We start from the raw sequence: 13,218 nt of genomic DNA, 5'->3' as shown, positions 1-13,218 counted from the left end.
TAATTTCATCAAAATATGTTGCATTTTTTCGCACATATTTTTGATGTTTATTTGTTTTTTTTTTAGTGTCAAATCTGGTACCATAATACATTTTATATATCTATATATTTTTTTCTGGTGCCATAATACAAATTGTATATCGATATATTTCCATGAATCTGTTCATGTTTCAAAAATTTGGAAAGTGACAGTTCCCCGTTGTATTCAAAATTTAAGCTGTCAATTTCACGAAATGTTATCGAATCATTCGGGGATTAAAGGATATGTGACATACCACATGTTCGTTTTTCCAAGAAATGTGAGTCACGTATTGTGGCCGAATCTTTTTTTTAATGTCCTTTTAGTAGGTGTGATGCTATCGTTTAATGTTCTTTTAGTTGGTATGATGCTATTGAGTAAATCGTTGGATTGGGCTTTTTTTTACTCGTGCTTATCGTTGGTAATAAGCATTGGAGTGAATTTAAGTGAAAAATGCGCCAAATGTACATTCGTACATACTTTATTTTTTGTATGAGCAAAGCTTGCAGGAAAAAAATAATTACGCGCGGCATCGTACGAGGTTAGAATGATGTGTCGGTGCATACGCAGAAGAGAAACGATCTCGACCCCTTTTCACCAAGGGCACAAGCAAAATCCATCTCTCGTCGGTGGCTTTATAGTTTTCGATTTCTAGGTCGACGGCTCCGAAGTTTTTGATGTCAAGGTCGATGGCTCCATGGTTTTCGATGTCTACGTATATTTCACCACGATTCTCAATGTCTAGGTCGACGGCTCCAAGAATTTCGATGTCTAGGTCGATGGGTCCATAGTTTCCGATGTCTAAGTTGTGACGTGACATTTTTGTCCTGCCATTCATACGAATCGTGTCGACCAGTGAACCGGGTTTACGGCCCATTTTGACGCCGTTCGACTCGTCGGGTTTTGGTCGGAACGAGACTCATCGTCACGTAATTATAAGTTTTATTTTAAGAATCGCGTATAGTAGTATCTTTCGAGCGACAATTTACTAAGTCTAATAACCGTTACCTTTTACCGCCGTGTGCAACGAGGAGAGAGAATTTTTGATTGTTTAATTTTGAGTTCTGATGAAGTTTCCCTTTGACTATTTCGTTTGTTGTTGAGAGATTTGGTGTTACCGTCACCACATTTAGCCTCGCCAGCATTATTCATTTGGCGTTACTTTCCTGCTGTTCGAGCTGATTTCGCCCGCGAGAATCATTCCTCTCACGGCGTCTTCGCGTACCGAAGAACATTCTCGACATGTGGGCGGTTGAAAGAGCACGCTGGCATAGGCCATTTATTGAACGCCGCCCGTGTCTTTCCCGCCGTAGCAACCCAGAGTTGCACCGCCCGCAATACCGTGAATTCGGGTGTCACAGTCCGTGTAAACCAGCGCCTCGTCAGGTGGGGTCTGGGGGAGTTTTCTGGAGCCGAGGTGCTATTCTTGCCTGGTGGCTTATTGTTGTGGGCCCACCGCGACATCCGGAGTCGTGAGGGAGGCCTCCCCTCGGCCTTTCAGAACTGCCGACCGGATCCTCAAGAGGAGAGACACCCGGATCACGGTCATCTAGTTGAGAGGAGTGTTTCGAGTGAGCGGGAGAGGTGAGAGCAGCAGAAGAGTAACTATCGCGATATTCTTTAAAGAAGCGTGACGGGAATTATCCTCCGCACACGCTTCGTTGTTTTGAGTTTCCCGCCAAAGCGCGAGCAAAGAGTCCGTACTCTGGTTTGTGCCTAGCGCGTGAGTGCTGTCGTGCATGGGCCTAGTAGTGGGGAGAACGCCGAGTCTGGAGGACCGCTCGTTCGCACAATCAGTCTTCTTCCGATCGCCTCACCGGCGAGTCACCAATACCTCCCGATCATCGAGGTTCCTTTGTCTTTCAGCGTGCGACGAGCTGGTTCCTCGGTAAGCCCTTTTTCTTTCTCCCCAAATGATTAATGGAGTTGAGCATTTTGAGTTTTCGGAATTTAGTTCCGGTTTATTTAGCGTTTCGGGGAACATATTGAGACGATCCAGACGGGTCGATAAAATAGTTATCGGACGGACCGATAAAGTAGAGCGCGGTGCGACAATCAATCAATCGAGGCGCCAGCGCCTGGGCTCGCGTATCGACCCACCTCGAATCGATCATACACGTTAACTATCTCTTTAAAATCCACTTCAATAACTTCACTCGTTTAACATGAAAATATGTGGAACTTACGAAATGATTAAGGAAAATTAGGAAGGGGGAAATCTCACAAGAAAATCACTTGCAAATTAAAAAGATTTTATAACAGCAAATAACTCGTGTAAATTCAAATTCAAATTTATTTCGCGCGGCTCATAGAACAAACGCACATTCGCCAATCAAGAGATCCGACCAATGCAAGAATTTCACGAACAACGAATAAAGTAATCAGCCATCAACAATTGGCCCGTCAAAGTGTCGCGTTGGCGCATCGCCGGATCTCCGGAAAATAGGCATTGGTCCGAGCCAATCAACCAATAACGACACAAAACTTAACCAATCGGGTATTTTGAGAAGGCCTGAGATTAACTTGATTGGTGAATGGGCGTGATTGTCGCAATGCGACAAAATTATTATGATGGTTTGGCGTTGTTTCACGCGAATATAAAAAGGCAATGGAAACTAGCCTGAGTAGCCAGTCTAGTCCTCATCACGCTAGACCCGCTTTCACTAGCCGATCTCGAGATTCGCAACTCGGATCCGCATTACGCAAACTAGCCGACTCTGGCCTAGGAAACCGGAGCCCGCTTTACGCATTGAAAGAAAAAAGAAATATCGCTCAGGAAGCAACCTTTATCATATACCACCGACTCATGCTGACAGGGTGGGCCCCATTCGATTTCGTTTGGGTTCAGGATTGTCAGTGTGGGGCACCGATCTAGTCAGGAGGGCGGGGATGGTTCGATTTCGTTCCGTCTGAAGATTTCTGGCTAGATTACCTATTCCTTGTCTGCCAAGAGGGAGGTGATCGTTCGGCTTCGTTCGATCAAAAGATTCTTGGTGGATTCCTCTCACTCATGCCAGGAGGGCGGGGACAGTTCGATTTCGTTCTGTCTGAAGATTCCTGGGTGGGTTCTAATCCGTGAATAAACCCTTTTGTGGCTTCCTGAGCTCAAGTAAAGTCCATTGAAAAGTTGTTGTACAAACATTTTTTTTACGAATCCAAATTATATTGCGAATTTAAGATCCTTTGCGATAAACGAAATAATTGGAAAATTAGTTTGTGAATCTAAAATCCTTTGCGATAAACGAAATTGTTAGAAAATTAGTTTGCGAGTTTAAAAATTATTTTGACTATAGAAATCATTTAGAAGCTATTGGCGAAAACATTAATTATCAAGAGCGATTGATGAGGACCGAACTAACTTTAATTGCGAACCTTGTGCGAATCGAGAAAAATCATTTATGCGATCAAATTATTTGGCGAAATTTGAACAAAAATTACTTGCGAGCATCGAATTAGAGATTATTTCTTTTATTTTGTTAAATTATTATGCGAATCAGAAACTATTTACGCACAGTTCATTTGGAAAATTGTTGCGATTTTGTACTCAAACAGTCACCAAACACAACAAATATTGAATAAAAGCTTTCTTTTGTTTATTTTCACATTACTTTGAGTTAACTCTTGTTTTCCTTTCATACCTGCTCCTTTTATTTATAAGAAGCTCAAATTCACGCGTAACGGGGTGTTCTGCCACCATCGTACCGTTACAATATGTGTCGAAGTTTCGAGCGAGATTGCGGCCGATACTTCCCGTGTTCCCAAATTTTGTAGTTTTTGCGGCTCAGCTCCACTAATCGATTCGATATTAATTTGGGTCCATTCAGTATAGTTCATTTGACGTAATTCTATTGCGCAGTAATTAAATAAGTTAGAGTTTCGTAATGTCGAATTTTTGATATCGAATTTTGGTAGTACGCGCTGGAATATTCCACGCAGCTACGTTTCTCTCTCTTCCTGCACGCGTTGAGGCTCTGGCGAGCACGATCGTTCACGTGATGTTTTTGCTCCGTCTCTCTCGCACTTATTGTCGTGCGTCGTCTATACGGCGATTTATTCTGTCTTTTGTATTGCGTATTTTTCAGCCGTTCCTTTTGCGTTCGTATTTATTTCCTTTTATCTATTTCGTGACGATCGTATAATTTTGCGTTTCTTTATGACGAATTATCTTACGGCACTCTTCCGTTACCTATGTTACCTCTTCCAAGATTATCTTGCTATTAGTTTCTATGATTTATTTTATCGTATAACGCCGCTACCTTCGTATTACTGTACTGATCGTTCGGGAATTTCGGTGTTACCTCGCGCTTAGCCGAAAATCGCTTCATTATTACCTTCGATAACCTTTCGTCGCGTATCTTCGAGTTTTTCTTGCGGCTGAGAACTCATGTAGGGCCTGGCGTCAATTACCTTGCCTATGTTGCGTATGACGCTCTCGCGAACTACTTTAGGGTTACCTGGTGTCGATTACCTTTTAGCTTGAATTACCTAAGACACCGGTTGTTCTGGCGTTGGTTACCTTTTACTTGTTACCTAAGGCATCTGCTGGTCAGATCGCTGATTATCTTTCACCTACGATGCCAGAGCGTCGGTCGTCGATTACCTACGACACCCGTGAATTTGCGATGCGATTACCTATTACCGAATTACCTGTTGAATTCGAGTAAGCCGCGCACGGAAACCGCGTTGTCGTCCGATAGGTGATGCCCATGCGATTCTAGCGAGCCGAAATTGAATTTCCTTTCCCACTCTTATTTTATATAGAATCTAATCTCGCGAGTATTCATCTTTTCTTGTACTTTTGTTTATTTGAATAAATTGTTAATCTTTCCTGAATCTTCTGTCTGTGTCGATTATTTGCTTTACGTTGTGAATTGCTACTTTTCCCCAAGGATCCCCCCCTCTACCTTTTGTATGTCAGATGAGCTGAGTAGTCGGACCGTCCTCGGTCATTCGTTCCCCTCGTGTACTCTAAATTCTAGTTGCGTTGCGTTACGATCGCGAGAATCGACGAAAATAAAGTCGATTAATTCGACGGTACTTTGTACCTGGCGCCCAGTTCATTCTCGCAACCGGAGAGTCATACGAGATGGAGCGGGTGAGCCGAGAAGGGACTGGATCGTACCCTTTCGGGGAAAATCTACGTTACAAAGTATATTTCTTCATGGTTTTCGATGTCTGGGTATATTTCTTCATGGTTTTTGATGTTTAGGTGTGTTTCATGATAGTTGTTGCCATTCACATCGACGGCTTCATAGATTTCGACCCTAGGCATATTTCTTAACGGCTTTTGATGTCTAGGTCGATGGCTCTATGGTTTTCGACGTCTAGGTCGAAGGCTCCGTGGTTTTTTATGTCTAGGCCGACGGTTCCATGGTTTTTGATGTCCAGATCGACGGCTCCATAGTTTTCGATGTCTAGGTCGACGACTGCAAGGTTTTCGACATTTAAGTCGGCGCCTCCATAGTTTTCGATGTCCAGATATATTTCTTCATGGTTTTCGATGTCTAGGTATATTTTTTTCCACTGTTTCCGTTATCCAGCCGAGGTATATGCCGAGGTATATTTCTTCATGGTTTTTCATGTCCAGGTATAGTTCTCCATAGTTTTCGCTATCCCGGTCGACGGTTCCATAATTTTCCATGTCTAACTATGTTTCTCTACTGTTTGCGATGTCTAGGTTGACGGATCCATGGTTTTCGAAGTTCGGGTCGATAGCTCTATAGTTTATGATGTCCAGGTCGACGGCTCTACAGTTTTTGATGTCTAGGTATTTTCCCCATAACTTTCGATGTCGAGGTCGATGACTCAATGGTTTTCGATGTCTGGATATATTTCATCATAGTTATCGATATCCTGATCGAAGACTCCATGGTCTTCAAGAACAGGGGAGATTTCAAGAATCCAGAATATCGTGAATAAATATCATCGGACGCTGATAACCATGAAACTGTCAATCTAGATACTGGAACCTAATAAAACATGATACGAGATGAAAAAGATAATGAAACATGGAAAAATCCTCTCAAACATCGAAAAACAATGACAATAACAGTGTTAACATGGTAACCATTGAGAGATTGTTCTTGACCCCATAAACTATGGCGACCTAAGTATCGAAAACTATGGAGCCGTTGATCTCGACATCGAAAGTCGTAGAGAAATATACCTAGACATCAAAAACTCTAGAGAAATATATCTGGACATCGAAAACTATGAAGCCATCTCCCTGTACTCCTGTTTATTCTTATTTAACTGCTTCAAGATTGGTGGGTTTGAAGACGCTGTTGCAATAAAAGTAGCGCTGCAGCACTACAAGAAAACTGTTCACACGCTTAATCGCACGGAATGCACCCTAGTTCGGAATAAATTTTCAAATAAAATGTATTGTGTATGATATAAATATTGAATCGAAACGGAAATGTATAGAATTGAATTGAATATTGTAGATGGGTATATTTGTTGAATATATCTATTTTTACAATAATTCAATTTAACACATTACATTTTTGATTCTTTATTGAATTCTCATGGAAAACATTTTATTTAATAACAAATGAAGTATTTATATTCGTCTACGATATTTGTTTGATTATATTCTCAGATTTCAATTCCCGACACATTTCATTTTCGCTTCAATTGTTATATCATATGGAAAACATTTTATTCAAAAATTCACGAGAAATTGGTTTTTAAATATCCTTTTAAATATTATAGGATATTTTTTTAAACAAATAAATCCATGCCTCTGCATCTTTGTTATGGCTACAATTTTCATCAGCTCTCCAAAATTGAATATTATCAGACTTGTAGATGATCATTATCATTGTCATTATGCTATTTTATCAAAAATTGGATAGTTTCCATTGAAAAATATAAATAAAATAACCCAAGATAGGAGTGTCGAATAAGATCAAGGACTACAAAAATATCTACTGAAGAAGCAAACGCATTGTATGGAAAAACACTAAGAAGAAAGTTTAATTCTAGTCAAGGGCTCGATGCATTAAGAAAATTTCTGGTGGTCTGAGAAAATCATGATAGAGATTTTGCGAATGTAATTGCATACGTACAGGCTGGTGATAATGGTTTTGAAATTCTCAGACTTTTGGATACTTCTATAAAAAAAATGTTAATAATGCCTGTGCTGTGAGTTCTACCATGTAGTTTATAGTTGTCAAGTAAACAGAAAAATGTTCATTATTGACTTGAATTTAAAGAGACCTTTTAAAAGTCTTACGACTATTGGATGGAATCAAATCATTTGAAATGTCATTTATGATTAAAAGATTTTCAGATAAACGTTTTTTCAAAGCAAAACAGTAATTGCATGTTTTCGATTGCAGAATCTTGTAACAATACGAGCCGCTACCGCGTCCCTGATCCCCTGTGCTGATAAATGTGGAAGAGGCTTGTCGCAGCTTCACTATTTCTCATTCGTCATTTATTCATGGTATGTTATCAAGTCAGAGCAATGCCAGGCACCACGAAGTTGTTCTGTCAATTGGCATCGATGGTTCTGCTTGGGGTATTTTTCATTTCACACAGAAGTTTTGGAGACTTGGTCGTAACGAACCAAGCTTATGGATTCCCAAAGTATTAGAACTTGTTACTTGTGGAAGGTCATTCCTCGGTCATTCGAGCCTTACTCGACGGACAGGGAATGATTTCTTCTATTTTCTTCGAGTTGACATATGATTCTCACACCACTGTTCATCTCGTCCTCGACACCGCGAAATCTTGGGTTTTGGAAAATTCGGCCACAGCAAAACTAATGCGTATTTTTTTTTCGATTCCGGTCTTGTAGAGTCTTGTTCTGCGGTACAATAGGAAGGGACCCGAAAATTTGCCTGGTTCAAAAGCAAAACAGGCAAACGAACCGGCAAAGATTTTGTTGATCCGAAAGAAGAGATGATAACAAATTTTTAATCATAACCTTTTGATAAAACATCCTAAAACAGAATATAAACTGCAAAACTAATAAACTCGTTTAGCGTCATGTTCAATTTTAATTAAAATTCTACAGTCAATTGATTTCTGAAGTAATATTCAAGTTTCAATTCGATTTTTTGACGTCGATAGATTGTGCAGTGGAAAGGGTGCACAATTTCCTAATAATACTTTTAACTTCAAACTGATACGGAGTGATTTTCTACGATTGCAATATTGGTGCATCTGTTCGGAAGAACAAAATCAATTGGTCAACACGGTTTTACAAAGTCTCGGGCGCCTCATGGAAATATTCCAAGCTTTTGGACCTCATAATAAAAATTCTCATCGCTTGTCCAGATTGTGTGAAATCTCAACTGATTCATACTGAGACATTCCTTGAGCCAGGGGCTTCAAATATATAAGTGGATACTGGCAATGAGATTCATGGGTCACTTGTGAGAATCGAAAAATCCGGAATATTGTCTGAAACCTTGTTTATCAAAACTTTCGAAAAACACGAGAAACATTCTCGAATTAGGTCAACAAAATTTTGCTCAATGACCATTTTTCGCAATTTTCACCTATTTTCATAGTATTTTGGAATTCGGTTTCCGCATGTCAAAATAAATATGTCACACCCGACATTAAATTTTTATTATGTTATTTTTCTTTTGCAATTTAACTAAAACGAACTCGAACTAAGTGCGCATATCACCTAATCGAGACACCGAATATAACGCGTAAACATATCATTACCAAAGACACGTGCCTGACACAAGTGTTCAAGGTTCTACGAAACTCCCATCCGAGCACTACTGCCCTAAATTTCGGGGATTGATCAATTGATTAAACAGATGTTTTCTCCTTATAAGGACCGAAAAATAGAACTCTGAACACTTGTGCTCGAGATAACGATAACAAACCCCACCTATTTGACCCAAATCTAGCTCTATAAAAAGGCCAAGATTTGTGGTACAAATGCATTCCGTTCCGTACCTAGGGTCGCGTTTATACTGTTCGCAGTAGTTCGGTTGTCATTCGGTTAGCCCTCTTATACTTAACCTCTGGATGAACTCCAGGTCTTCCGTAGAAGAGAGCGAGTCAACTCCAGCAACGAAGGTGTTAAGGTATTTTACTCCGATTCGAGACTTTAAATATTTCCCCAATCACCTCGACTTGTGACTTCGAATATTTACGATCGATCGCGAAATCTAATAACGACCGCGTATCGACGAGTTGAAGACACCTCTCCGGTAACGTACCACGTATCATACCGAATCGTATCACTTATTGTAACTTACGCAATATCCAGAATACATAGACAATCCTAGATCCCTCTATCATATTCTGCAATTGTACTTTACTAACACCTTACCTTGTATCACGAACATATAGAGAATCCTAGATCCCTCTATCATGTTCTACTACTGTATTTTACTAAAAATCTATTTTCATTAAAGAGTGTATAAGGAATCCTAGATCTCTTTGTGCACGACTTTTAATACCTTTCCTCAATCGCAACTAGACAAAAGCAAGATTTCTCGAGGTCTCTCAGCGTGCGCCCACGATACTCAAACGAGTATATCTATATAATAACGCTCTGCGTATACATGCTGAATGGAAAAGTCTATGGGACATAGCGTTTGCCGCTCGACGCTCAAACACCCGAACCTTTCCTTCACGCCCCTCCGGACGTGACAAATATATAGAGAGAGATGGGTGTAGGTAGATGAATATATAAACTGCTTTATTAGGTGATCAGATGTTTCAATTTTATGATCATTATTTCAATTTTTCAATATATCCCATAAAATTTCAGATTTCGAGTACACAAAAAGTCGTCAAATAAACCTGAAAAACAGTACGAATGTTGTAAAAAAAACTAGAGACAAGTACATTTATGCCCTCTGGGAAGTCATCTGTAAAATCATGGAAATCAATGGTCGTAAGACTTTAAATCCAAGAAACAAAACGTTGTCAAATAAATGCAGAAGTTGCCGAGCACATCGCAGTACGAACAAAAGAATTACAAAAGAAGAAAAATAGGACAAAAAAATTACAACCACAAAAAATACAAAGACAAAACATTACAAAAACAAATTGCAACTAAAGAAAATTAAGATCATAAAAATTTAAAAAAAATAACCCACGGAAAAAAATTATATACCAAAAAATTGAAACAAAACAATTTTGGCCGTTGTACTTGGCGTTTTACACGACTTTCGAATTTGTGAGAATAAGATACAGGTAAATTAGATAATATTAGCTAGAAAAAAAACATACAGACACAAAAATGCACTTCCATGAATAGAAGTAATAAAATAAGTAGGAATATTTAAATGAAAACGTCTTCCTTGCTCTGGATATGAGAAGCGTAAACCACAGTATTTTGTCTTGGGGTTCGAACCTGGAAGTGATGTTTTCGCGTATTTTTCTTATAATGAGACGAAACGTTTCGTTTTCGGTATCTCCGTGACTATTGTGTCCTCTCATAATTTCTTCGATTTCTGTCTTGTCTGGTCTTGTCACTTGTCACACTCACAACATGAATTATATATAGGTTATGTTCGTCGCTCAGCGCCACATCGGGATTTTGACAATATTTTATTTATTAATTTCTCGGATAAAAAATGATCAAACAAACGTTCAAACGATATTATTTGTTTCAAACAAACGATTCCGAATCGATTGGTGTTTGAAAAAATCAATTTTGGAACAATGGTGGCTAATTTAACGCTATTTTTTGTTTCGTTTGTTTGTCAAAAAATATGATCAATCGTTTAAATTAATCAAACATTTACAAACTAACGACAAACAACCATACTGAATTTAAAAAAATGGCAAAAGTCAAAATCGAGGGGGTACTTTTATATAGCTCCACATAACATCTCTTATAAAAGTTGTTGACCTGGGAAACCCTACTTTACCAACAAAAGTGGAGATTATGATGTATACGGATAGACATTGTATATGGTGGAAATGTAGACATTTACAAAATGAATTATATTCATTTTGGTAGAGCTGTTACGGGATAGAGTTTTATCGTGGTAGAAATGTTTGAAATTTTACGGGACTTGTTTTTTCGATAGACATGAATTTTGGTGGAGATGAAATTGATAGTATTGAATTTTGGTAGAGATGTTTCTGGTAGGGTTGTAAATGTGCCGAGTTGTTACGGGGTAGTGTTTTATCGTGGTAGAAATGTAACGAGACTTATTATTTGGATAGACATGAATTTTAGTGGAGATGTGATTGATAGCATTGAATGTTGGTAGAGGTGTTTCTCTACCGACATTCAATTCATTCAACAAAGACCGACACGCATTTTTCATTATTTTCATAGGAACGAAAGTATACCCAAGACTAAAAATAGATCGCACCCGGAATTGTATAATACAAACGGACTTATTGATAGTTTTTATGTCTAAACAATTCCGATATCGACGAGAAATCCGGAATTTACGATTGTTAGTTCGTTTTTTTGGCTCCTGGCTCTACGTATACTATTCCCCGATGACTCAAGTTTTTTTAATTGAATCTCCACAGTGAGGATTGTTTTTTGTATATTGTTTATATCGCATGTGGAGAACATTTTAGTGGAGTAAAAATAAATAATTAGTGATCGAAGTCTTACTGATAATTTCGGAGGAAATATTGCTTCTTGCGTTGGATCGTAGGGACAGAATTCTTTCACATTGAAAACCTCTGTAGGCTCAGACGTGAATGCTTTTTTGCAACAAGCATCTCCAAGAGCACACATCTTCGTTCCATTATCGCATTCTCTTCCGATAAACTTCGATGACAATTGTGAAAGTTCCCAATCTTCCGTAAACGTTTTGAATCCTTCGATGATCGGTCTGTAGCCAGTGCATCGACACAAATTTCCTGGAAATTTTTTTCTTATTATTCTTGCTAAATAATTGAGCCTTAGGTTACGTGACGCAAGAAAAATTGTGGTAAATATTCGGAAGTGCGGCTTTTCCTAAAAATGGTGATAATTTTTTTTCATCTGGATTGCTTCAATTAATCTCCACTAATAACACACACACACACACACACACACACACACACACACACACACACACACACACACACACACACACACACACACACACACACACACACACACACACACACACACACACACACACACACACACACACACACACACACACACACACACACACACACACACAGCGAAATTTTTGGACACGCAGATGGTTGGAAGGTCTGGAAAAACTTTGAACATGTGCGCAAAATCATTAAGTAGGTTCCAACATCTTTGGATGCAGGTGCGGGATCGTTGAGTGGGTGCGCAATATACATCTTTGGATGAGGGCGCAGAATCGTTAGTCGCAACATCTTTGGCTATGTATGCAATGTCCCATTTTCCATTACTACTTATAAAAAATTTTTTGTTATAGTGTTGGAGCTTATTCTCCACTGCCATAATATCTCATCAAGAGACTCGGTAGAGTCTCGGGACAAGTACATTGACAGCCCTGTCGTCTGCTGGCCCGAGGCTCTCGCCGAGACTATACTTTCTCTGAATAAAACGATTCGCGGTGGTGGGGGTAAAATTGGCATGTGATTTTCTTTAATTGCGAAGCTCATGAGTTATGTACGGCTTTGATAATTGAACTTTAAGCTAATTAAGAAGTTCTCTGTCGAATGAGCCCAAAATCAGCATTCTCGGTGGCGTAATTGCTGAGAAAAAACTTTGCACGGGCTCAAGATTATGCAAAAGTTACTGACACATCACGAGTTCGACGTATACGTATACGCGTTTTGACGTAGTCAGTGGTAGTAGAGTTGTGCCTCTACGCATTCTGATTGGCTCAACGATGTCGGCTCCTCCAGCTGCTAGGCCGACCGCGGGTGGGGCTCAAGAGTTAGAAGCAGAGAACATAGATTTACATGGAACAACAGGCCATATGGGCGCATTTGGCTGGGGTCGCTTAGTACTGACCCCGGCCACCGTGGCGCTGTTCAATATACGTGAGCACGCATACACTGACGCTGGGGTCATAGCGCGCGCTTTCTCGTACCCAAGCGTTCAGCCATGCTTGGGGTACTATTGCCCTCTTGCTCGCACCCATAAGTTATGGACCCCACGCTTGGGGTCTCAATGCTGTTAAAACATTTAACATGTTGCAGTCATTTTTTTGCATAAAAAATCAAAAACAATAATTCAACCATTCAACAAAATCAATTGAATTTGTTTAGTTTCGGCTATAATTTTAAAAAAACTGTCTTTGATGGAAAAAAAAA

General features: G+C 39.4%; 1 protein-coding gene across 3 annotated transcripts in view; it reads right to left on the bottom strand.

Moving 5' to 3' along the window:
• ry (xanthine dehydrogenase rosy) overlaps positions 1 to 13,218 on the bottom strand; it is a 359,506-nt gene that overhangs the window by 222,648 nt on the left and 123,640 nt on the right. For all 3 annotated transcript variants that reach the window (XM_043415814.1, XM_043415816.1, XM_043415813.1), the window contains one exon: positions 11,582 to 11,832. In XM_043415814.1, the coding sequence (XP_043271749.1) occupies positions 11,582 to 11,832 (251 nt within the window). The remainder of the gene's footprint in view (positions 1 to 11,581; positions 11,833 to 13,218) is intronic.

Source organism: Venturia canescens, chromosome 4 (genome assembly GCF_019457755.1).
Source record: "Venturia canescens isolate UGA chromosome 4, ASM1945775v1, whole genome shotgun sequence".
Classification (NCBI taxonomy): domain Eukaryota; kingdom Metazoa; phylum Arthropoda; class Insecta; order Hymenoptera; family Ichneumonidae; genus Venturia; species Venturia canescens.
The sequence above is the reverse complement of the archived record's forward strand: the minus strand, read 5'-3'. Positions and strand labels throughout refer to the sequence as shown.